The 26,616-nt window shown below is 40.9% G+C and overlaps 1 protein-coding gene across 1 annotated transcript; it reads right to left on the minus strand.

Moving 5' to 3' along the window:
• Positions 1-263: 263 nt before the first annotated feature.
• PRPF38B (pre-mRNA processing factor 38B) lies at positions 264-9,423 on the minus strand. The gene is made up of 6 exons (XM_047785148.1): positions 8,838-9,423; positions 6,100-6,168; positions 5,669-5,820; positions 5,528-5,588; positions 3,233-3,456; positions 264-2,931 (listed from the first exon to the last, which is right to left on the minus strand). Exons 1-6 carry the CDS (start codon positions 9,120-9,122, stop codon positions 2,079-2,081), a joined length of 1,644 nt encoding a protein of 547 aa, XP_047641104.1. The 5' UTR covers positions 9,123-9,423; the 3' UTR covers positions 264-2,078.
• Positions 9,424-26,616: the final 17,193 nt, after the last annotated feature.

Genomic DNA, 26,616 nt, shown 5'->3' on the forward strand with positions numbered 1-26,616 from the left:
CAAACGCATTTATTATTTTCACTCCCATTTGAAATAATTCCACATTTTACCAAGAACATTACCACTGAATTAACTATCAGGGGGAACTATATTCAAAAGAGTAGCACCATCCATTTAGATATGTTAAAAGTATTTTCAATGTAAGATAAATCTATTGGCTTTCATTGCTTAGGAAGTTTTCTAACTTCTGCAAGTGGGTTAATTCACTTGACGCTCAATTGAAAAGTTAATTGATTTCTACTCTTAAAAGAAAAAGCATAGCATTTTCATAGAGGAATTCCTTCATTTAATGAGGTTTTTTTGGAGTTAGGTACAAATGTAAGCCCACATATGGAGTACTTTTCCAAACGTACTCCTTTGTTTCCCTTAACCCTTCTTGCGAGGTGGTTTTGGGGTGCCCATCAGTTGGCCAATATGAACAAGTGAGATAAAACAAATGTCAGTATGATATACACAGTCAGTAACACTCAATTTTTGTCCTGGCAATGACTTTACAAATCACGTGTGACCTGTTTCTCTGTTCTAGAAAGAACTGATTATCTTTTAAAAGTTCCTTGAAGTCCAAATTTTAAATGATTCTAATATATAACCCAAGGGCAAAGTCTCACAATAAGGACCTCTGATATGAAATGGAGTTATCACCCAATCTGAAGAAGCACCTGATGACACAAGCAACGCCCAACGACAAAGGGAACTGCCATTATAAAGAACTCTAGGGAGGATTACTGGCTATCACATACCTCCAATTCGGTCTATAAGTCTGTAATTCACTTGTCATCTGAGCACTGAGATAATGCCTCCACACAAAGTGTAACTCTACTATGGACATTGTTATCTGTTTCCACAATTAAAAATACTCTGTAAAAAAATGTTAACAAGTGGGGGGAAAAGGCAACACCCAGGATCAAGGATTTAATCCAGTATTTATTCCACACTCATGATCCTTCTCTGTAATCAGAATACAAGTCATAAGAACAATCTATCAAATAATTTGCTGATAATCTTAAATAATGCAGCATAGCATTACTTTTAATACTTCTCTGTTCTAGATTAAGTTTAAAAACTCAAACAGCAATCTTCATTATCAATAAAAAAAGTTTTGAATTTAAAAAAAGGACACTCTATCAAGCTGTTTCATAATTTAAGTATTTTCCATTTATAAAAACGCTTTGGAAGCTTGAGGCTTGCAACTATTTCTCTACTCATCTGCCCCACCCTCTCCCAATTTCATGTTAGTACAGGGTTGCTGCAAGAATGCTAGGCTTAGACATGAATTTTTCCTTTAATATAGTACTTTAAAATCTGAAAAATTCAAGAAAAAGATTACATGTCATGTATTTTTTCAAATAAAAAAGGAAAACTAAGTGAATAAACTTTAGGCAGACTAACAGTGTCCCTTTGAGGTAGAATGCTAAAAGGACTTTTGATCAAATCACAGCCTAATTTAAACCTCTGCATCAGAAACTAACTTCTCATAAATTCTCTCTAAAGTTACCTGTGGAGAATATTAAGTTTAACATATTAACAAGAGCCGTCCAAGATAAATACAGTGGACAAGAATGTTAATCCTACAACTGTTGCCTTCATGTACATTGAAAGCATGTAATTCTCCTATAATAGACATCCAAGATCCATTTTCAAAGTCTTTAGCATTCTATTACGAAAAGCACAGCCATGCTAACTTCAGTACACAAACCATAATCCCACACCTACAAAACAAAAATAGAATTAGTGGCAGTTTATTGCCTTATACAAATTTAACCAACATGGCAACCATGCCAAAGGAATTAAAACATTTTCAGGACATATGTACAGACTGTACATCTCAAAAACAAACAATAAAATGCAAGAACAATCTGTGCATCATGTATCGAACTCAACAATTGGGTGAAAACATCAATGCAATAAATGGGATTACAAAGGCACTTCCCTACACAAAAGAGGAAATGAAAATGCAGCCTACAGGGAGCTTGAAGAGTGCGTTAACTACTGCACAATCTCAACTCGGGAGGAAAAAAAAGCAGATTTAATCCAACATTTATAGGATTCAATGTGATCCACTTTTACAAAAAAACTTTTCACACAGTCTCCTCTTTGTTTTTATGTTGTTTTTCTTGGCTCTCTGGTTCTATACTTTGGCTCCTTCGGCGGTCATGTCTGTCAGACTGGTCCTTACCATCGCTGTGATCTCGTTTGTGGGAACGTTCTTTGCTTCTGCTACGCTTCCTAGATTTTTCTTTGCTGGGGCTATGTTCCCGTTTTCTTGATTTTTCAACACTGTCAGTTCTTCCTTGACTGCCACTTCTACTCCGTTTATTTGATTTTTCTTTACTTTCATTTTTATGTTTACTTGCTTTCTCTTTGCTCCTGCTCCTACTCCGTTTCCCAGCATTTCTACTTCTACTCCTACTCCTATGTTTTCTTTCTCTGCTTCTACTTCTACTGTGTTTCTTCTCTCTCTTGGAATCTTTTTTGTCATCTCTGTGCCGCCTCTCATCTTTGTCTTCTTTATGCTTCTTCTCTTCCACCTCCCCTCTACTTCGCCGTTCCTTGGACCGTTCTCTTGACCGCTCCTTTTCTCGGTCATTACCTCTTTCCTTGTCATAGTCTCGATCTCGTCTTCTACCCCTCTCATTTTCTTTCTCTCTTTCCCGATCCCTGTCCCTTCTGTCTCCTTTCCTATCACGACTTCGACTACGGCTTCTATGTCTTTCCCTACTCCTGCTATGCCTGCGTTCTAGCCCCCGATCAATGCTTCGGGATCTTCGCCTTTCTTTCTCTCTTTCTTTGGCTTCACGCTCTAGTCGCTGGCGTTCTTTCTCTCTTTCTAGTTCTCGGTCAAAACTAGAGGACCCATGGCCCTCCCGATGATGGCTTCTACTTCTGGATCTTCTTGGGGACCTCCGTGGACTCAGTGATCTCCTTGGAGATCTAAAATTTAAGAAAGCGGGAGGGAAGAAAACATGTGACTGAATAAAATGTTGTAAACAATACAACTTTCATCAGTGGTACAGGTCAAGAATAATTAAAAAGCAAAAAATTTGCCTGTTCTTATTTATAGATTCGTAATTTTGATGAAAATACCCTAAAAGGCAGAGGATGGGGAAAGGTGACAAACTAATAAAACAAACGATACAAACAGAATTTCCCAAGAACATGACAGTGATTTCCAAAAACCTTTGTGTAAAGCATATTTTATTTAAAAATAAGTGTAATTCTAGAGTCACATTACCTCGAACGTCTGCGTTCAACATGTCTGTCTATTTCCTCAGCACCTTCCTTCCCATCTTTCTTGATTTTTCTTGGCCGGGTTTTAATCTGTTGATCGATATTCTTCTGAACTGGAACTGGAATTCTTGGGAACAAAGTAGAAAACCACTCCAGTTTTGTGAGGAAAGACCGAAGCATTTCTCCAATGGTCATTACACAGCCTCCACCAGCCTTCACATCCAGGTCCTACAGAAACACAAAAGATACCCTGGCCGTCAAAAAAATTTATCTCAACAAACAAGAATACTATAAAAATATAACCATTTTTGGAATCTCAAATACAAAAAAATTCTAACAGAAAAATTTCAATTCGTGTACCTTTCTAATCTGATAATGAATGATAAAGAGAAATTCTGGGCTTAGTGTGTGCATGCAGGTGAGAACAAACCCTGCAGCCTCATGACAGAAAGAGAAGTGACCTCACTTAGTTAACAAGAATACGAAACATCCACTCACATCACTAAGTGATTTGGAACAATCAATTTAAATTTACATTCCACATACCTACTAAGTATGTATTTTATTTCTGTGGGCAAGTCTGCACACATCATTCCTAGCAGTGTAACCTGGCTATATATGAACTACTTCAGACAGTTCCTAACTATTCTTTTAACAATTCTTTTAACAGCTCTAATATAAAATGAAGCCCTAATAAAACTGGAAGCAATAGCAAACCAACTGCCATGAAGCAGTGAGGTTTCTAATTTAGAGTTATGTAGAAAATAAATAAATGAACAAATAATTGGAAACGCATAATCCATGATGACCATTGTCTCTGAAAAGGGTCATTACCGCATGAAGGCCTTCTTGCTATGCCCTCTCACAGCTCAGGACATGTTAGTCAGCTATTGTCAGTCCCAAACCTATAGTGCAAGCACACAAGGAAAGTGAGATTTGTTATCTAAACAGGAAAACAAGAGCTAAAGGTAAAACTGCTTGCACTCACACACATTTAAGTGTTCAGATATACAGTATTTCCAAATATAATCGCTGCAGATATCTAAGGAAGAAAACAATAAGTTAGCTTAAATAGAGAGTTTTAGATTTGTAAACACAATAAACAGATTAAATAGAAGCATTCAGAAACAAACCTAATACCAATTATGAAGCAGGACATGCTTTTTAAATAGAGAAGAGAGAAGTGCCTCAGTCTGAAAAATCTCATCTAAAAAGAAAAAACCTTAAAGATTGTGATTTATTACCTAACATTCTTTTTGGCTTCTTCCAAGATACTAAGCAGCTCATAAATAGGCTAAAAAATGCAGAGAAAAATTCTCTATGTCTACATGAGTGAGTTTTTTTTTTGGCTGTGCATATAATAAAAAAACACACTAAAAAGAGTTCCATTAGAACTATCTTTTAATTCAACAAATTCTTCGGATAAATGTTTTAAAGAGGACTACTTTTTAAATAGGACTATACACTGCTCAGGTTACTTTATATGAACTATAAAACATAAAGTAGTGATGGGGATAAATATATGAACAACACTGCTCATTATTAAGATCCTTTTGAGATCTTGGATTTCAATACTCATTTATGATTTAAATCTGACAAAGTAACGCTTCCCAAAATAACTTTTCTGAACATATGCAACAAGCTCAACCTTGCTAAAAGCTTGAATGGTAAGCTAGATTTTTAGTTTTTTTTTTTTTAAAAATCTAAACTAATTAGTTTAAAGAGGTTTCCTTCTAACTTTATAAATATGTGTAACAGGTGTCAGAAAACTAGAACTGAAATATTTTAATCACTGAGAAGAAGTCATCTAAACCCTCAGCTTATTAAAGTTCCACCTGGCTCTTCAATTCTGCACTTCTATGCAAGTGGGAATATTATTTCAAAGAAGTTAACAGGTAAAAAACTGAAATGTTCCAGGGGGAGAAAAGCTATAAATATTTCTATGCGCATGTCTTACCACCTCTATCTTGAGCATGGCTCACTTTAAAAAGTCACCATCAACTATACAAGTCAAGATCAACACAATACACAGAACAGAATTAGGAAGAGAAAATTTTCAATGGTTATCAAAATACATCTAAATAATTTAAAAACGTGAAAATAAAACTTAAAAAAATTTAACATAGGATATATAAAGTCTACTCCATGGCTTAGTAATAGGATATTAATTCCAAAAGTATTTGAGTGAAATAAATTTAAGTACAGAAAATTCTGGAAGATGTTAAACCACTAATATACGAAAGATACTAAAAAATGAGAGTAATCAGAAGAAAACTAATTATTACCCTTTTTGACATACCTCTTCATCATCAAGGAAGGATTCAAACCAGTCCCATAGATCTGTGGGGGGCTGTGTGTACCTAGAATTATAAAATTCTGATTAGGATTATGTCAATTAAGATGAGATATTTACTGGTGATGTAGAGAAACATATGCTCACCTTATATACATAAATCCAAGAGCTCTAATATATGGAGAATCCGTGTGTGTTATGAGACCCATCACTTGCTTGCGAGTTAACTTCAGGGTAAATAATTTGTACAATAGGCAAAAAGCTGTAGAAACAATTCCTCCTGTTCCAACACCTCGAACCTTCAAAGGAAAGAATTATGAAAGAATGGTGAAAAAATTAACAGAAATACTTAACCCAATTGAATACCTGTTAGGTATTATAACAGGTATAACAAAAAACTGAGAATGGAGCATAAACAAATGCTTTTCTAAACTCATTCACAGAACACTTGAATTTAGATTTTTAAAAAACACAACTAATTGTAAATTAGTGAGTAATTGACAGACTTTTAGTTTTCTAAACAGACTTTAATTATTAGACACAGACGAAAACTGAAAAATGCACGTACTTCTACTTACCCCTCCGCACATCCCTGTTTGGCCAGCTGTTTTCCTGCTTCCTTTCTCCCATGGCTCAACATGCGTGACCTGAAAATAGAAAAGAGGAACACAACAAACATTCATGCTTCGAATTTTTTTTTAAAGTACTGATTCAAGTAAACTCCAATTCATAATAGAGCAGCTCTTCCAAAAGTTTGGAAGCTGGATATTTTGACATGATGTATATATTCTGTTTACACACATTAAGGTATGTAAACCATCTTTGAAAACTGCTTAGATATTTAAATCCCATTACAGTAACTTTGTAGAGAGCTGATACACGTGGAGATGGGGAAATTTCTAATCTCATACACTTGTCAATAAAAATCCTCACTTAAAAATGGATTTAAAGCTCCAATTTAAAGCAAAAAAAGTATTAACAAAGTTCTATTTCAAAAAAATCTTTAAAATACCCTTAATATCTGTTTTACAGTGTCTTAAAATTCCACACTATAAAATAAGGAAAAACGACTTGAAGAAAGTATGCTAAAACAGTAACAGAAGTTACTTCTGTTGTAAAATTATGCAACTATATTCATATATATTTTTTAACCATGATCAGGCATTATGTTCATTCCTGACTGAAGACGAAATTACAAAGGCCACACCCACACAGAGATCATTCTTGTTAATGTATAATTTATCTTCAGCCTAACTGTGAACCAATTCAATTTTTCCCCCAGAATAGAAACTGTGTCAAAAACTAAGTGTGGTTTGTCATGTTAATATACTCAAAGATACAGATCTATGCTAAGATGGGGCACCCTATAAAAACCACATTACTTCCCCTAAAAATAGCAGAGAATGTTAGCTCTACAACAGATATAACTCAAAAGAAGGTCTTTTAGAAAGATCTTAAACTTGAAACAAAAAAAAATCCTGTTCATTCACTTCATATTTCTAAAACCTTACTTCCACCCACCCATGGTTACATGTCATAGTCTTTTTCAATGGCTTTAGACGGAAAAGCATGCATTTAAATGTAAGCACTGCACTATTTTGCTCAGTGGACTGCTGCATTGCTTCACTGTTTCATTTCCTTCCCCCAGCTAGCTGTATAAATGTTTCAATTCCTTAAAGCCTAACCAAAGGGGCCATACAAAATCGACTTACAAAACTGCAAGCCTATATATTTCAATGATTACTTTATTTGGATATCTAGATAACAAAACCTGATACCTAAGTTTAAGTAATTTGTAATAGTTGTTTCAAAACACGGTATGTGAAATTTGAAAACAAGCTTTTCCCTGTGGCATTAACATCTGCCTAGGAAACAGAACCTGCCACGAAAAGAGAAGGAAACTAATTTTCAACTGATTGAAGTTTGCCACATAACTAAACCTAAGGGTTAGATATTCGCCACACTGTATCCCTGCTGAAAAGCATCTTACCTTAAAAACAAAAACAAGTTCATAGTATTACAATTACTTACAATAATCTTATAAGAGGATACCAAAATTTCAGTGTACTTTATATACCCAAAGTTGAACTGCATCCTCAAAACAATAATCAAAAGTAACAAATATTACAAAATCCTTCAAAAAAACCCCCACTTAATTGGGGAAAAGGTGGACAAAACATAACTTAAAAGCAAATAAAGAAAATTTCCTTCTCTTAACACCTCTACAGAAGTGTTCAGGTCACAGAAAATACTTTGTGATCTGTCAAATGTTTTAAGAATCAATACAGACAAAACGGATTGTATCATATTAGATGTTCTAGCTAATATCTAATGATCATTGATTAATATTCTTTAAAATATAAATTAACCTTAGGAGGCCTGGAAGGTATTTTTAAAACTACATAATTTGCAGGTAAGTGGAGAACGCCTATCAAATTGGTGAGGAAAAGACCAAAACTAATGGCCAAAAAAAAAAAAAAATCTAATTAGCCGTTCATTTAACCAGGGAAATGCATTTATGGCGATTGAGCATGATTAATAATGCATACCTCTACCTGCGACCCTGGGCTGCTCCGAGCCTCGCTGCAAGACTGAGTCAATCCTGCTAACGAAACAAGAACTGAGACAAGAGTGCAGTGAGGAGGCGCCAGGTGAGCTCCCCAGCACAGCCAAGCCAGCACCGACCCTGCCGCAGAAGCCCAGGGCCCAGATAATTCTAAATAAGCCCAATGCACAGGTGACTGAGACCACTTACTCCTGACTTCCTGCTGCGAAAATTTCCAGGCCTTCGGTACATCTCTTCCACTTGCACCTCTCCACCCTCAACCCTCCCACCCCACCCGACGCACACTGACCACTTCCCTGTCTTAATCGGACAGTGAATACCGACTACACGAGGCCAACAGTGAAGTCAATACACGCCCTGGCCCGGGGTGAGCAGGAGAAGCGCCAACAAGTTGGCGCTGAGTAGATCCACGTGAAAAGAAAGAAATTTAAAGCTGTAAACTGGAGAGGCTTCAGTCTCGTTTCTCCTCTCCCCCACCCCTCCCGTCCAACTCCCCCCAGGGACGGGCAGGAGGTGGGGGGAGGCGAGCAAGATCAATGGCGGCGGGCTCTCCGGGCCCTAAAAATCTGAAAAGGAAATGAGAGGGCGGCCCCAGTTTGACCCCTCCCTGGCGGACTACTGACCACCACAACCCCTCCGCCCCCCGCCCCCCACCAAACCCTCGGTCCTCCGGGGCCGCCTCCGCCCGTTTCCTCTATACCCCCTCCTCCGAACTTAACCCCCACCCCCCCAGGTCTAGACGTTTCGTACCTTAAAGTAGATCTCGTCCACCACCTCGTGGTAGGTTTTGAGCTCGTAGAGCTGCACTTTGAAGTAAGGCGACGACAGGATATTGGTCAAGATCATGGGGTTGAGGTTCATAGTCTTTTCGTTGCCCCACAGCGGCAGCACATTGCCCTGCTTGCCCGAGACTGCCGGCTTGGTGGCGCCACCGCCGCCGCCGCCGCCGCACTGCTGCTGCTGCTGAGCCGCGGCCGCGGCTGCCTGGTGCTGCGGCTGCGAGTTGCCTGTCAGCGCGGGGCTGTTGTTAGCCATGTTGCGGCGGAAGGAAGGAGGGAGGGAGAAGGGAGGGGGAGGGGGCCAAGCTCGATCTCGCTCTTCGGGACAACGGTCCGGGACCCTACTCCATGGAACGCCGTCGGAAGAGGGGGCCGCGTAGCTGTGCCCCAGCCAGCTGAAGGAGGGCAACTAGGACGCCGACAAATGGACCCCGAGTGGAGAGCAGACGCCAAGACGCGGGCCGCGAGAACTCCAAGCAGAAAGCGAGCCGGCGGCCCGAGAGCGCGATCTCTTCCGCCAACTGCCCCTGGGAACAAGATGGCGGCCCCGGCGGATGTGACGCCACACGCCCCAGAGTTCCAAGCTTAGCCGGCGGCCAATCAGAGTTGCCCAGGTGGGCCGGAGAGTCTTCTTCCTTGTTCCGCGCGTTCGGAGCGTGCTGCGGTGGCGTTGGTGCCCTCCGCTCCCCGACTCTTACGCGATTTACACTGGAAATTGGGGGTCAGGGGAGGAAGATTGTAGGTCTAATTGGTATGTTTTAATATTTGGACTGCGGGCCCCGGTTTCATCTTTCGAAAGCGGAGCGGGCAGGCGTTCTCAAGGCTATATACTTGCAAATTCATGACTGACTACTGCGGAGTAACCGAACCTCCTGAATTCAGTTTTAAGATTCTTTGGAAGGGATGATAGTACCGCACTCCTTCGTGTGGTTCCAGTGCAGTCTTTCTGCCCTCTGTCTGGCTAGAGATCTTACTATTTGAGCCTAAATTTATTCAACCGTAAAGTCAAGATAAACATCTTGCTGGGCTAATTTTTTTTTTTTTTTTTTTTTTTAGCATTTAAGAGCTACTGTATCTGTAGTGCCATTCGTTACCTGATTGCTTTCTTCCTACTGGAGTTCTTCCATTCTGCGGTGCATTCCGAGTGATAGCCTTGGGCGAGGCATTGAAGGGGGGTAGAGGGAAGAAGGTGGTGGGTGCGCGAATGAGTCAGAACCCGTGTCATCTTTCAAAAGCTACTGCTCACCTAGAGAAGGGGCATGGTGAATTTGGGAGTCAAGAGAAGACAACAAAAGCTACTGAAGTTTCTGCAGGTTCATGGACTTGGCAGTTTTACCGACAGAGAACAGCCTGAGTATATATAGAAACAGGGAAGATCAAGCCTGTTAGAGGATAAATCTAGTTGACAGGAGCCAGGAGATATGCTTATGGAGGAGTAATGACTAGATAGGAATTGGGCCATTTAAGTGCCTGGAATGCCAAGATGAAGCATAAGGAATTTGATGACATTTAAACCTAAGGGTTACATAATTTTGTCTATGACCCCAAAGTTACCTTAAGATGCTAATGTTTGGAATATTCTCTGGCTCCAATTCGTTCTTCACAGGGCGTTGCTAGAGTCATCCTTCCAAAAGTGCAGCACTCCCTGCTCAAAACCTGTGATGACTCATGTGGTGATATCCTAATTGCCAAAATCCAGTGACCTTTTTCATTCTCCATGCTATTTGATTTCTCATTGTGGCACTTTTTATCATTTACGCTTTCCTAGAAACTGTTGAAGTAGGAAGTTTGAAGGCAAGATTAATTTCAGTGGCTTAAACACAGAGGGGAAAGGGATGAGACAGAAATCTTGGGGAACATCTACAGCTGGATGAAGTTGAACCAGCAGGAGAGAGGACAAGCAGAGAAGTAGAAGGTGAATGGAGACATAGTGTAAGGAAAGATAAATGAGAAGTAAATGAATGATTGGAGTGATTAATATTTAGAATGGACAATATATAAGTGATCATTCTGTTTAGTTCCTTTATTTTATGTTGGAGGGCTAAAGCTTTTGGAAGTGGTTTTAACTTAGTAGATTTTTTTTTTTTTTTTTTTTTTTTTAGGGCCGGCTGCACCTGTGGCATACAGAAGTTCTCAGGCTAGGGGTGGAATCAGAGCTGCAGCTGCTGGCCTACCACACAGCAATGCCAGATCCCAGCCATCTGCATGCTATATGGCATCTCAAGGAAATGCCCAATCTTTAAACCATGGAGTAAGGCCCGGGATCGAACCCATGTCCTTATGGATACTTGTCAGGTTTGTTCACTGAACCATAATGGGAACTCCATATCTTGTTTTTCCGTACATTAGTTTATACAAACTTACTTCCCAAGGGAAAGAGATGATCCCACTCTCTAAAGAATCACCAAGTTTAAAATAAAATGAAAAAAAACTTGAACTCATTTCTTCCTTTATGTGTGTTTTTTGCCTTGATGAAAAGTTTATTGAGTTTACCCAGTGACACTAATTGCCAAATCCTAATTGCCTAAATCTTTTAAAATTCATTTATCCCTAGACTCTGAGTAAAGAGCTTAGTAGAGAGGTTGAAGTTTGATAGTAAAAGTTTCAGTGGCATCAAACAAAGTATCAAACCAGGTATTGGGATAAAGTGCTTGGCATATTCGGTGAATCCCTAAAGCAATCTGAATATATAAGTATTATCCCCATTTAAAAAGTTACATTTAGGAGTTCCCTGGTGGCTTGGCAGGTTGAGGATCTGGTGTTGTCACTACTCTGGCAAGTTTAATACCTGGCTCAGGAACGTCCATATGCTGCAGGTGTAGCTTAAGTTATATTTAACCTGGGTATACTACACTGTACATAGGATAAAACTGAGAATTTTGGTTTGTTTTAGTACACGTATCTCATTGTTTTAGTCTTTTGGGGCTGTAGCAAAATACCACAGACTGGGTAGCTGATTAACAAAAGAAATTTATTTTTCACAGTTCTAGTGTTCTGTAGAGTCCAAGACCAAGGGACAGTCCTCTTCCTGCTTCATGGATGGCCCCACGTTGCTGAGTAATCACAACGTTAGAAGGATGAGGAAGCTCTGTGAGGTCTCTTTTGTGAAAGCACCAACCCCATTCATGAGAGCTCTACCCTCATGACTTGAGTACCTCCCAAAGGCCTTACCTCCTAATACCATCACCTTTGGGGATAGAATTTTGAGGGAGACTTCTAGACCTCAGTACTGATTAAACTGTCACCACAAGCAAGATAACAGTCATACATCACCCCAGTTCTCCTGTCCCCTTTTGCAATCCAGTCTCTCTCCACCTCCATCCCCAGCAACCACTTTCTGTCAATATAGATTAGTTTGCATTTTCTTGAATTACAATAAATAAATGCAATCATATGCAGGTTCCCTTTTCACCTGGCTTCTTTGACTCAGAATAATACTGATATTCAGTCTTGTTGCTGGTACCAACAGGTTGTATGTGTTGTTTTCTTTTTCTTTTTTCTTTTTTTTTTTTTTAATCATACTACTGACTTTATATTTATTTATTTTTTCTAGGGCCGCTCCCGTGGCATATGGAGGTTCCCAGTCTGGGGTCTAATTGGAGCTGTAGCCGCCAGCCTACACCAGAGCCACAGCAACACAGGATCCGAGCTGTGTCTGCAACCTACACCACAGCTCGGATCCTTAACCCACTGAGCCAGGCCGGGATCGAACCCGCCACCTCTTGGTTCCTAGTCAGATTCCTTAACCACTGTGCCATGACGTGAACTCCTCTTTTTTTTTTTTTTTCACAGCCACACCTACGGCATATGGAAGTTCCCAGGCTAGGGGTTAAATCCAAGCTGTACCTAAGGCTTAGGCCACAGCCATGGCAATACTGGGTATCTGAGTCGCATCTGTTATCTAAGCTGCAGCTTGCAGCAACACAGGATCCTTAACTCACCCATTGAGGCCAGGGGTCAAATCTGCATTCTCACGGGCACTACGTTGGGTTCTTAACTGGCTGAAACGCAATGCGAACTCCCTTTTTAAAAATTTTTCAGCCACACTCATGGCATATGGAATTTCCTGGGACAGGGACTGAACCTGAGCCACAGCTGCAACCTATGCCATAGCTGTGGCAATGCTGGATCCTTAACCCATTGCACTGGGCTGGGGATTGAACTGGTGCCCACCACAGAGATAAGGTGGATCATTAACCGACCACACCACATCAGGAACTCCCTGTTTAATTTTTTTTTTACTGAGTAGTATTCCATTGCATGGAATTACCAGTATTTGTTTATCCAGTTGTCTGTCGTTAGGCATTTAGATTTCTAATTTTTGGGCTATTACAAATAAAGTAGCTATGATAATACATTTATTGAGTTTTTGTGCAGACATTTTTGTTTCGCTTGGCTAAATACCTAGACATCAAGTGACTAGGTCATATTATAGGTATGTTTAACTTTTAAAGAAACAGACAAACTGTTTTCCAAGGTGACTTTACTATTTTACATTTCCATCATCAATGGGTGAGTGTTCCAGTTGTTCCTTGTCCCCATCAACACTTGATATGATGGATTTACAAAAAAATTTCAGGAGTTCCCGTCGTGGCGCAGTGGTTAACGAATCCGACTAGGAACCATGAGGTTGTGGGTTGGATCCCTGCCCTTGCTCAGTGGGATAAGGATCCGGTGTTGCCGTGAGCTGTGGTGTAGGTCGCAGACGTGGCTTGGATCCTGCGTTGCTGTGGCTCTGGCGTAAGCTGGCAGCTACAGCTCCAATTTGACCCCTAGCCTGGGAACCTCCATATGCCGTGGGAGCGGCTCAAGAAATGGCAAAAAAATAAATAAATAAATATAAAAAACAATTTCAGTCATTCTAAAGTGTGCATGGTGGTACCTCATTGTGGCTTTAATTTACATTTCCCTAATGACTAATGATGCTGAACATCATTTCAGGAGCTTATTGGCATTCATGTATCGTCTGTTGTAAAATAACTTCATCCCTTTTGCCCATTTCCTTATGTGGTTGTTTTAGTATTTGTTGAGATGGAAAACTTTTTTACATGATCTGGGTAAAGTCCTTTGATACATGTGTTGCAAGGATTTATCACACAATCTGTGCCTTGCCTTTTAATTTTATTAATGGTGTTTTTCAAATAGCAGTTTTTTTTAACTTTAATGAAGTCTCAATTATCACATTTTTGTTTTATGATTTGTGCTTTTTTGCCCTAAGCACTGCCAGTCTTAAGGTTGCAATGATATCCTCTTAAGTTTTATATAGTTCAGGGTTTATGGTGGCCCTTCAGTATTCATGGGAGATTTGCTCCAGGACCCCTGCAGATACCAAAATCCATGGATGTTCAGGTCCCTTTTACAAAATGGCATAATATTTGCATATAGTCTCTGCACATATTCCTTTATTTTATTTTATTTTTTGTCTTTTTGCTATTTCTTGGGCCGATCCCGCGGCATATGGAGGTTCCCAGGCTAGGGGTCGAATCAGAGCTGTAGCTGCCGGCCTATGCCAGAACCACAGCAACTCGGGATCCAAGCCCTGTCAGCAAACTACACCACAGCCCACAGCAATGCAGGATCCTTAACCCATTGAACGAGGCCAGGGGGCGAACCCCGCAACCTCATGATTCCTAGCCCAATCGTTAACCACTGAGCCACGACGGGAACTCCTTCCTTTATATTTTAAATCATCTCTAGACAGTACTTACAATACCTAATACTATGTAAATACTATGTAAAGAGTTACAAATACAATGCTATGTAAGTGTTATGTAAGTAGAGGCTGGTGTGGTGAATTGAAGTTTTGCTTTTTTGTTTTCTGGAAATTTTCTGGAATTCTTTAAAGAATATTTTTGATCCATGGTTGGAAGGCCGACTATCCGTTTCTCATCCATCCAAATCTTATAATAGTGCATTGCCCTGGGGTATAAAAACCTTAGAGTGCCTAACAAAGTGCCTTTCTCAATAGTGATGTTGGCATTAGGGTTCAGAAAATGAATGATTCTAAGACCAGATTAAAAATTCCTTTTGCAAGTCAAGTGGTTTCCAATATACTGCTTTCAACAAATAGGAGGAGGACTTAATCAAATTGTCTACTTAGAGATCATTACAAATAATTTTTGATGAAAAATCACCAAGTCTATTTGGCCTAACTTGGACGAAGTTCAAGGAATCAAGTTACAAAGTTACAATGCTATAACAAAACTCCTATCAGACTGATCCATTCATTTATACAAATAAGGTTTCTCAGCACATATATATGTATAAAAATGAAAAAATAAGGGTAGTTTTGATGCGATACTGTGTCTTAAAAATCAGTAATATTCTTAAACAGCTATATGTACTGATTGTTTAAAAAGGCTTATCTCATTAAAAGATATATTTCCAATAAAATGTTACTTTTGTTTTTAATAATCACATTAATATTTATAATATATGCTATTTTGTTCAGTTGTGCATTAATAGTAACTGTTAAAACAGTCATATAGGAGAAAAAAATTGTGTTTTTTTTCCACTGCTCCACAGCGTATGGAGTTCCCTGGCCAGGAATCAGACCTGAGCCGCAGTTGCAACCTACTCTGCGGCTGTGGCAACGTTGGATCCTTTTAACCTACTGTGCCAGGCTGGGGATCAAATCTGCATCCTGCTGCTGCAGAGATTTCACTGATCCTAACGTGCTACAGCAGGAACTGCAAATGTTTCAATTCTTAGAGCTTTATAATCCTAGGAAATGTTTTAAAAGCTTTTTTATTTCTTTCTTCTTCTTTTTTTTTTTTTCTTTTTTCTGGGGGGGCTGCACACGTGGCACATGGAGGTTCCCAGCCTATGGGTCTAACTGGGGCCGGGGCCACAGTTGCTGGCCTACACCACAGCCACAGCAACGGGGGATCCAAGCCTCTTCTGCAGTCTACACCACAGCTCAAGGCAACGCCGGATCTTTAACTCACTGAGCAAGGCCAGGGACCAAACCTCATGGTTCCTAGTCGGATTGTTTCTGCTGACGGGAACTCCAGCTTTTTTCTTTAACATGCATAGTTCTGTTTAGAGAGACGTGTGATGTTAAAACAGCACAGCTCAGACTGGGACTTGAACACAATTGTCTTTTAATTAAAATCAAACACACCAGATATTAGCATTTAACTGAAATGCAGGTTTTTAATGTCTCAGCGTAGAAGGAATTCAGTGAGAGGAAAAGACTGAGAGAGACAGAGACTGGGCCATCTTAAACTAGAGAGGCCTGGAAGACACATATTCCACAGACAGAGTGCAGTCTAGCTCAAAAGGCAAAAGGGTGGCTTGAAATCTGGGGTGGTGAGTTTTTATGGCTGGGTAATTTCATAGGCTAATGAGTGGGAAGATTATTCGGACTATTTTGAGGGGGAGGGGAGAAAGGGGCAGGGATTTCCAGGAATTGGGCCCCTGATCACTTTTTGGCCATTTACAGTCGCTTCAGAACGTCCTGGCGCCTGTGGGTGTGTCATTTAGCTAATGTCTTACAATGAGCACATAATGAGCCTCAAGGTCCCCTGGGAGTTGAATCTTTTGCCATCCTGGACCCAACTTATGTTGCAACTTCAATGGCTCTGTCACTCTTTCAGGGTTGCCCCCTTCCCTCCTGTTTCAGTGTGATCACTAGAAAACGTGTGAGCATAAAAATATGACATTTGGAAAAAAATTTGTAAGTGGAATGTAAATGCTAGATAAAGGAAGAAAGGATGATGTAACATTTCTCACTTCAAAAGGAGCTTTTTCATGTCTTTTTAAAAATGGTTAGTGGTATCAGCTGTAGTATTAAATTTCATTGAACACCATTAAAAGAATGGTATAAGTATTATTTTCAAGTGTAACAACACATAGAAAATTATATCCAAGGAGTTCCCTTGTGGTGCAGTGGGTTAAGGATCCAGCATTCTCACTGCAGCAGCTTGGGTCGCTGCTGTGATGCAGGTTTGATCCCTGTCCTGGGAACTTCTGCATGCCCTGGGCATGGCCAAAATAATAAAATATATATTTAAAAAAAGAAAATTACTGCTGAGACCAGCTCAGCAGGATGGGGCTGAAGAATGGGTGCTGTGAAACTTAAGGAAAAATGTTAACATAAAACAAGACACAGAGACATTTATCTTAAGTAAGGGTGGGAACTGGGGGACTCAAGGTCTCAGGGAGGGACCTAGAGCTCCGCCTCAAGAAACCACACTGCTTTTATTATGCTCTTTAGGATTATGTCAAGTGAGGAGGGGGCTATAGGCGGAGGGCATAGGTTTTTTTTATTATTATTATTTTATAAGTTCTTTTATTATTTTAAAAGTCACATAGCTGGTAGAAGATTAAGCTTTTACTCTGACCTTTAGGCATTTAACAGTCATTAGCATTTGAGGAAGCTTGGCCTTAGCTATCTATGCATAGCATTTCTGAGAATCCTCACTGTGCTTTGCAAATGGCATACCTATCTGCAATAACCCGCGTGCCTAGGTTTGGACCTTGACTCTCTTCTGCTCAAGACCGCTTATAAACCACTTGGGGCCATGAGGTTCCTCTTTCTCTTATTCTTTAGAGGACATATCATGCTGTGCAAACAGCGTGCCAATTTTCACAGGTCCGGCATGCTTAGACCAATGTATTAGGTCCTCATTCAGCTGACCCTATGAATAACTTAGGCCTTTAGGTCTTTGTGCTTAAGCTTAAGTCATTCACCAGCACTGCGACTGTTTTTCAAGCAGGAAGATGGGGTAAAGTAAAGCAGGACAAGATGGAGTTTTCAGCAAAGAGGCTAAGAAAATATTGTAGAAACATGTCTCATGACAAATTACATCTATTACAACCGTTTAAGCATTTGATGAAAATTTTGATATCAATTAAAAATGCGTGGGGAGTTCCCCAGTGGCCTAATATTTAGGAATTGGCACTTTCACCACTGTGGCCTGGTTTCAATCCCTGGTCTGGGAACTGAGATCCCACATTAAGCCACTACACACTACAGCCCCCCGCCCCCCCAAAAAAAGTCAGATCAAGCGAGTTTCTGTTGTGACTTAGCAGGTTAAGAACCTGACTAGAATCCATGAGGATGCGGGTTCAAGCCAGATGGCTCAGATCTGGCGCTGCTGTGGCTGTGGCACAGGCTGGCAGCTGTAGCTTAGATTTGACCCCTAGCCTGGGAATTTACATATGCCATGGGTGCAGCCATTAAAAAAAAAAAAAAAAAATCAGGAGAGCAAGAAGCCAAGCCACAAACTTGGAAGAAATATCAGACACAGCTGATAAAGGACTATTATCCAAACTATACGAAGACCCAACAACTCAGCAAGAAAATGAACAATCTGATTAAAAAAGGAGCAAAAGACTTGAACAGACACCTCATCAAAGAAGATACACAGGTGGCAAGTAAGCATATGAACAGATGTTCAACATCATGTCTTTAGAGGATTACAAATTTAAAAAATGAAATACCGCTATACATCTATTAGAACGGCCTATATCCAGAACACCAACACCACCAAATGTTGATGGGGATGAGAAGCAGCAAGAACTCGCATTCATTGCTGGTGGAAATGCAAAATGCTGTACTCACGGTGGAAGACAGCTTGACAATTTCTTACAAAGCTAAACATACTTAAGGATTCTGATCACCAATTACAATGCGTCTCGGGGGAGGTATTTCTCCACACCATCAAGCAATGTTCCAGACACAAACTTGGGTGTCTTACAATTTAAGTCAATGTGACACTCTCTACCTGGAGATAATATAAGATCCCACAGGTTAAGAGATCTGTTCTATAAGACTGCCCACCCCCAGCCCTCAGTAAGACACTGGTCACCCATCTAAGCTGTCACCTGTATTTGTGAGCAACTAGCTATACAGATTATAGATTCCAATGACCCCCTCCTCACATGTATTAATTTGTCACAGTGGCTCACGACTCAGAGAAACATTTTACTTACTAGGTTACCAGTTCATCACGAAAGACTAGAACTCAGGAACAGCCAGGTGGGACGGACACACAGAGCAAGGTCTGGCTAAGCAGTGTGGAGGTTCCATGCCTTCTCATAGCCCTTCTCATAGCTCGTCAAACCCCCTCGTGTGCACCAACCCAGTAGCTCTCTGAAACTCGCCTTTTTTATTTTTTATGGAAGTTTCATTATGTAAGTATGTTGACTAAATCATCGGGCCATTGGAGATCCATGTACCTTTCAGTCCCTTTCCCCCCTTTCCCCTCTCCCAGCGATGGGGTGGAGGGGGGGAGGACTGAAAGTTAAACCCTCTAATCCTGTCAACCAGCACCTACCCTTAGGTGCTTTACAAAAATCACCTCATTAACATAAACCCAGCTTCTGGGAAGAGGGCGTGTGAGGAAGAACAAAACATACAATTCACACTTCTGGCTCTAAAGGGATTTCAGGAACAGAGGTCAAGAGACCAAATACTTTGTGAGATGCTCCCACTGCTCAGGAAATTCCAAGGGTTTTGGGAACTGTGAGCCGGGAACCTGGGACAAAAACCAAATATGTAAGCAGATAAAACCAGCCAGTTTTTTTGGCCTAAACCATTTTGGGATCTAAGTCTGGCCAATGCGTGCCCTTGAACAGGTCTCAGTAATTAATTAGTGATCTTAAGGGAAGTAAGGAATGTAGGAACAGAGGGGAAGCAATTGGGAAATGATAGTTCAGCATTAAAATAAAGTTCCTCCTCAATGTTATTCAGAACAGTCTGATACGGTCTTTGAGTTCTGCAGGAATCTAGGCCCACATCCAGGTAGGGGACGCAATGATGAGTTGACCCTTCCAACTTCAATCAACTAAATCCTGGAATCTGTCCAGCTTTGTTCCAATTCTATGCTGAATTCTCCTCTGCTCAAGTCCCTTCCTGAATATGCAAAAGTTCCCCAGCTTTGCTGTTTGGGGAGTCACTGCTTTCGGAAAGATCTTTGGTGTTCTCCTTACATGATGAAAGTAATAATAAATCTTTCCATCTTAAGCTCTTTGGCTTGATTGTGTCTTTTGGCTCAACATCCAGCAAGAAACAAGCCCAGTTTTCAAGTAGCAAATATATAAGAAATATATTTTGGTTATCTGAAGTACTAAATATTTCTTTCTTTTTTTTTGCCTTTTTTCTTTTCTAGGGCCACACCCAGGGAACATGGAGGTTCTCAGGCTAGGGGTCTAATTGGAGCCGTAGCTGCCAGCCTACACAGCAACGTGGGATCAGAGCCACATCTGCGACCTACACCACAGCTCACGGCAACACCTGATCCTTAAACCACTGAGTGAAGCCAGGGATCAAACATGCATCCTTGTGGATACTAGTCAGGTTCTTAACCTGCTAAGCCACAATGGGAACTCCACAACATCTTAATACTTTTTTAATTGAGATATAATTGAAAGAAATCATTGTTTTATTATTTACAGTATTTTTCTTTTTAAAGAAATACTGGCATTTATCTCATGTCCTGGAAACAGGACTCCAAGGGTAAGAGTGCATTCCAAAGAGACATGAAGGAAAGTAGTATGGTTGGGGTCCCCATGGCACCCCCCCCCCTCCAGGATAACTCACTAGAAGCACTAGCTGGGCTCAGCCTGTGGTGGTGCTCATTTTAACCCACCTCTATTACAGGGAATCTCAGCCAAGAACTCAGAAAGGTGGAGGAAACATGATTTTTTCCTCCCCTTTAGTATGATTCTATTTATACAGGATACCTAGAATAGTTAAATTTATAGAGATGGAAAGTAGAAGGGTGGCTGCCAGGAGCTGGAGGAGGGAGCTGGAAGTTACTGTTGAGTGGATACAGATTTTCAATTGAGCGGATGGAAAAGTTCTATAGATGAATGGTGGGGATGGCTGCACAACAATGTACTTAAGGCCATGCACTGTCCACTTAAAAATGGTATGTTTTGTGTGTATTTTACCACAATTTTAAAGATCTAAAGAGGGAGTTCCCGTCATGGTTCAGCAGAAACGAATCTGACTAGGAACCATGAGGTTGCGGGTTCGGTCCCTGCCCTCGCTCAGTAGGTTAAGGATCCAGTGTTGCCGTGAGCTGTGGTGTAGGTCGCAGACATGGCTTGGATCTGGCGTTGCTGTGGCTCTGGCATAGGCCTGCAGCTATAGCGATTTGACCCTAGCCTGGGAACCTCCATATGCCATGGTGCGGCCCTAAAAAGACAAAAGACAAAGAAAGAAAGAAAAAACTTTAGGAGTTAATAAATGATCTGTAAGAGGATTCCTGGATTTAGAGGTTTTGCTTTGCCTGCTGGTTGACTCATTTATGAAATTTAAGTCTCATGTCCTGCTCCAACTCGCTCTCCAAATTTGCCCGTTTCATCTTTCTCCTGGTCTCCTGCTCTCTCCGAGCCTGAACATCATCCTTGGCTCTCTCCATGTCCACCCTCCAGACATTTGGACAGTCACCAAACCTGGACCTCTTCAAGCTGTCTGTTGCACCTGTTCCTTCCCACGGCCAATACAGCAACTGACCCTTTGTCATCTCCTTTTCTCTTCGTACCTAATTTTACCTTCCTCCACCAGATTCTAAGTGCCACAGAGATACAGGTACTTAGATAGACACATCTCTTAGATAAATATCTGTTTTCAAAATGAGTTTTAAGTCAAATAGACTTTAAATCCTGATTGACTATTACTCTCTAATCTTTGGAAATCTACTTACCTTCTCTGTCAGTTTTTTCAGTTGAAAAATGAGAAATAAATAAGATTATCTATTCACTAAGTATGTATGGTGTACCTATTATGGACCAAGTGCTGGCTTGAGAAAGGTTTTCTCTTATAGCTCTTCTGTTCCAGCAAGTATAAATGTCTGACATGAAATAAGTGACCAGAAGTTATCCCAGATGCTGCTTTGAGCCTGATGCTCAAAACAGTATGAAATATTTGAAGGGGGCCTAAAAGAGGGTGATTGTATTTTGAATGTAAAAGGAATGCCAACAGTTCATGGCTAAGAGGAAGGTTAAGGTGCACAAAATCTTTGACCCACCTATGGAGAAGGAAGTTCTATTCTCTTTTTGAAGCTGGTTGGATTTTGTGTTTTCACCAATGACTGGAATACTAAAATGTCTCAGACCCGGATGTTAAGTAACTGGCAGCTTCTGGTACAGAGAGGGAGACACTCTTCCAAATGGAGATTTCCTTTAAAAATTTAAATTTCCATTTTAAAAGGGTTGACTTCTACTGTGTTTTCTGAGATTCTCCTGTGTCTGCTGTTTCTTTCAACAATTAGCTCGAAACAGTATTTATCCCAAAGAAACATATTTTGGGGTGCCATATTCTGCTCCCCTTTGTTGACTGAAAAAAATATGCAAAATGTAAACACGGAGAGTAAGTTTTATTGGTGGCAAAATGAGACTATAGCCTGGGAGGCAGCATTTCAGAAAAGTCTGAGAAACCAAAGAGGTGGGGGGGGGGAATGTTAACACAGATGTGATTTTGGTGAAGCTGGGAAGGTACCTGCAACCAAGTAAACATTTTTACAAAAAGGAGCAGACATCACCATGAAGGATTTTAGTGCTTTTCTAGATAGCAGGAGATGCAAGAATTGGGCTCATAAAATCTTCTTCTGAAAATATCTAACTGAAGCCCTGTTCTGCCACTTTTCCCAGAGCAGAGTGCCTCACCCCTGATCCCACCCTGAGCTCCTTTCAGGGAGTGTGGAGGGTCCGGCCGCTGCGGCAGCTCAGGAGTCAATCTGTGCAGAGGCAGATGGAAGTGCCAGTCTCAGCTGATGCCTTCATTCCTGAAACTTTCCCAGAAGTTGAGTTGGTAGGTTGTTCTGATGTTGGGTGGCTTGCAGTAGGAACTCAGCTCCCCGACCAGGGACTGAACCCTGGCTGCAGCTGTAAGAGCACTGAATCCTAACCTCTAGACCACTGGAGACTAGGTGCTGGGAGCAGGGCCTTGACTTTTGTTCTGCTTTGAAGAAAGAATTAGGTAAAGAGATAAAAAGTAGTAAGGCAAGTAAAGTGCTTCTTAGGAGGGAAGACACAGGCAGAGAAAGAAGAGGCAGGCAGAAAGAGAGCGAGCGAGCAATGGGCACTTTTGGAGCAGTTTAAATCAATTGTACCTTTGAGGTTCCAGGTCTCTGCGAAGTTGACAAAACATATACGATCCTTTTTGTGCATGCTTAGCTTGTGGTGTGTGTAGGGGTGTCTTCTTGACCTCAAGAAATTGGGTCTATTTACAAAATGGAAATTATGGTCTATTTATTTTTTATCCATTCTTGTTTGCCATTATTATTTTTTATTTTTTTGCTGGCTTACACCACAGCCAAGCCACATCTGTGCCCTATGCTCCAGCTGTGGCAATGCTGGATCCTTAACTCACTGAGCAAGGCCATGGGTTGAACCTACATCCTCAAGGATACTAGTCAGGTTCTTAACCTGCTGAGCTACAATGGGACAAAAGGAACTCCCATTTTTTTTTTTTTTTCCTCTTGTGGCTTGAGGTATGTGTAAATTCCTGGGCTAGGGATCAAACCGACACCACAGCAGCAACCCAGGCTGCTGCAGTGACAATGCCAGATCTTTAACCTGCTGCACTACAAGAGAAATCCATCTTTATCTTAAAGTATCCGTCCATAGGGGACAGGTTCCAGCTGCTCAAACTGGGGTCCATTCATCTCTTGCCTCAGTTCCATATCTCATTGAACTAGTCTCTTCATTATGAGAATACGTTAGTTAAATTTAAGACTTTTATTTCATTTCCAGGGGCAGTGATTCAGGTGGGCTCCCAAAGTCAGGTGTATATGGTGCAAGTAATCGGGTCTCTAATAAGAGGCATCTCTATGGAAACAAAAGAAAAACAAAGTTAATGGTTAGAGCAGACATTAACTCAGGTTTTGAGTCTAGGGGTCAGTTAGTTGTGAAGATTTCTAGGTGTTGGGCTTGAAGCATCTTCAGTTAAGAGGAGGCAGTGGCAATCTGATAGACTTTCTGGTTTTGCAGTTGTTAATACCTTTGGTGACGTCATGAGGTGTTCCAGTGAACTTTCTGAGTGGTCCAAACAGCAAAACACAAAAGTTTTTACTGTACGTGAGCTTTCGTGGGGATTTCTCTGAAGTTTATATCAGGCCAGCCAGCTTTAATTAGCTTTTAGGGCTTTGAGAAGAGGGCAGTTTTTATTCTCAGTGATTCCAAGTCAGAACGACGGGAGAAATGTGGAAAATGTTAGCTTAGTAACTCAGATGTTGGTGAAAACTAGAAGAATTCAGGATCCAGTCCAGTTTGCAGGTAGGTAACACACCCTCAAAGGCAATGAATAGGACTAGAACCCAGTATCCACAAAAATGCTTTACTGCTAATTACTTTTCCTTCACCAACCACCACACCTTTTGTGACTAGCTTATTGCACTTGGCATAATGTATTCAAGATTTATCTGTGTTGAGGCGTGTCAGAATCATTCCTTTTAAAAGCTGAATAATATTTCATTGTATGTACATGCCTCTTTTGTTTATTTATTTATCTGTTGATGGGTACTGAGGTTGTTTCTTTTACTATTGTGAATAAAGCTACTGTGAACATTGGTGTACAAATATTTGTTCCAGACTCTGCTTTCAATTCTTTTGGATATATGGACAAATTGAGGCATACTGGAATTTTTAAGAATTTAAGGAAACAAACAAATGAAGAATTTGAGGAGCTCCCGCTGTGGCGCAATGGGATCAGCAGCGTCTTGGGGCGCTGGGATGAGGATCCGACCCCCAGCTAAGCACAGTGTGTTAAGGATTTGCCATTGCCGAAGTTGCAGCTTAGTTTGAGGCTATGGCTCGGATCTGAGCCCTGGCCAGGGTGCTCTGTGTGCCATGAGCAGCAAAAAGAAAAAAAAAAAAAAGGTTTTGAGCAAACATCAATTCAAATCCGGTAATCTGGTTAGCTCCTAATCACTGTCAGGAACTAGATAAAAGACTTGTAGGGAGGATGCCAAAGTGAAGCAAGGAAATTACTCGATTGGCTATAGCTTGCTGACGAAGAAATGCAGAAACCTGCAAATAAGTAGTGTATTTGGAGTCTTAGGAATTGCAACTCAGGAGACACAGCTTTGTGTAAAAAACCCAGTGTTTGGGGAAAGAGGTGGTCAGGGGCTTATGAAGGCAAAATCACAAGGTTGTTAGAGCTGTTTGGCAAGAATTATGATTGGACACAAGAATGAAATATTTGTCCTTAAGGGCTACCCTGTCAGGAGTTACTTTAGGGTGGGAGTTCAGAAAGTGCCCCGTGTTTCTGGAACACTGAGCAGATGTTCTGGATGCCTGTGTTAAAAGACAATAAGTAGTCTAAGGTCAGATTGCACCCAAGCTGAGATGTGCATTTCACACTTTCTCCATGACCCCAGGCTGCATTTTAGAGAGCTCTTTAAGCAATGCCCACTCCATCTTAGTTTTTTTCCTTTCACAGCTTAAGCTGGTGCCTTACCTGGAAAAATCTACTTGGTTATGATTGGTTGTAGTTGGGTTTCCATTTCTTAACATTGAGGCACTTGCAGGTTTTGGTTTTAGTTTGCTTATTTATGCTGTTCAGGGCCTTAGAGCCACCTCAGTCTAATGGCCCCCTTATTGAACTAATTTAAAAATACAGAGGAGTTCCCGTTGTGGCTCAGTGGTTCACCAATCCAATTAGGAACCATGAGGTTGCGGGTTCGATGCCTGGCCTCGATCAGTGGGTTAAGGATCTGCTGATGCTGTGAGCTGTCGTGTAGGTGAGCTGTGGTGCAGGTCGTGGATGCGGTTCGGATCCCGCATTGCTGTGGCTGTGGTGTAGGCTGTCGGCTACAGCTCTGATTAGACCCTGTTGGGGACATAGCTCCGATCGTCAGTGTTGAAAAATGAGACACATGACCACAGAGAGATCTCAACAAGGCTCTTTACTTCTGCAGAAGGGCGCAGATACTCCAAAAAGTGCGCAGGCCCAACAAAGGACCCTCCTCTCTTTATTCCTAACACAGGTGATTTACCTCTCCCCTTCCCATTGGTCAGGTCAGGGCCCACATTCTTCCTGGTTGGCTAATTTGAAACAAACTGTTACTGGGGGAGAAGAGGGAAAGGGGAGGGGTGGGGGTCGCAGGAAGGTGAAACCAGAGCAAAATGGAGTAGCCAAGATTTTCTTTGATATAAAAGACATTATGTTACTTTCCACAACCCCTAGCCTGGGAACCTCCATATGCTGTGGGTGCAGCCCTAGAAAAGACAAAAAGAAATAAATAAAAATACAGAGAAGTGGAATTAATTTACTAACATTTAAAGGTTCTGTTTATTATATATTCTGTGATAAGAAAAATTTGCCTTCGAGGAAGTCTGTTGGTTAAAACTTTTGTGTCCCAAGGCCAACAGGAACCTCTCAAACATTGAAGTTTAAGTTACATACTTTTTTCTATGAGACTAGATTCCTCAAAATGTCAAAACCAAAACTCGTGCAGTACATCTTTATGATACCCCGAAGGCATTGCATACAGTTAAGTGTTTGAAAATATATTGTTTCCCCAATATATTGTTTATGGTATATTAAGCGTTATTAATTCATTAGTAAAACATGATTGTCTTTTAAAAGAGGACTAAGCACCCCCCCCCCCCGCGCCAAAAGGCAGCTTCACTTCTTTCTTCTTCCTTAAACTCTAGCCTCATACAAGAAAGAAGTAACTTACTTGTGAAGTGTTAGGTTGAATCTCTGCAGCGGAAGGGGTCTTGATACAGTAACTTTTCTCAGCAAGCAAATAGTTGCCTCGTCAGTGGGCGGTAGTCACCAGCTGGAGGTT

The sequence above is a fragment of the Phacochoerus africanus genome, chromosome 6, assembly GCF_016906955.1.
Source record: "Phacochoerus africanus isolate WHEZ1 chromosome 6, ROS_Pafr_v1, whole genome shotgun sequence".
In the NCBI taxonomy this organism is placed as follows: Eukaryota; Metazoa; Chordata; class Mammalia; order Artiodactyla; family Suidae; genus Phacochoerus; species Phacochoerus africanus.

Coding starts and splice junctions, on each gene's coding strand:
- PRPF38B (XM_047785148.1), bottom strand. CDS start 9,122: ATGGCTAACAACAGCCCCGCGCTGACAGGCAACTCGCAGCCGCAGCAC. Junction 6,169..8,837: donor TGGACGAGATCTACTTTAAG/GTACGAAACGTC, acceptor TTCTATTTTCAG/GTCACGCATGTTGAGCCATG. Junction 5,589..5,668: donor CTTGGATTTATGTATATAAG/GTGAGCATATGT, acceptor TTATAATTCTAG/GTACACACAGCCCCCCACAG.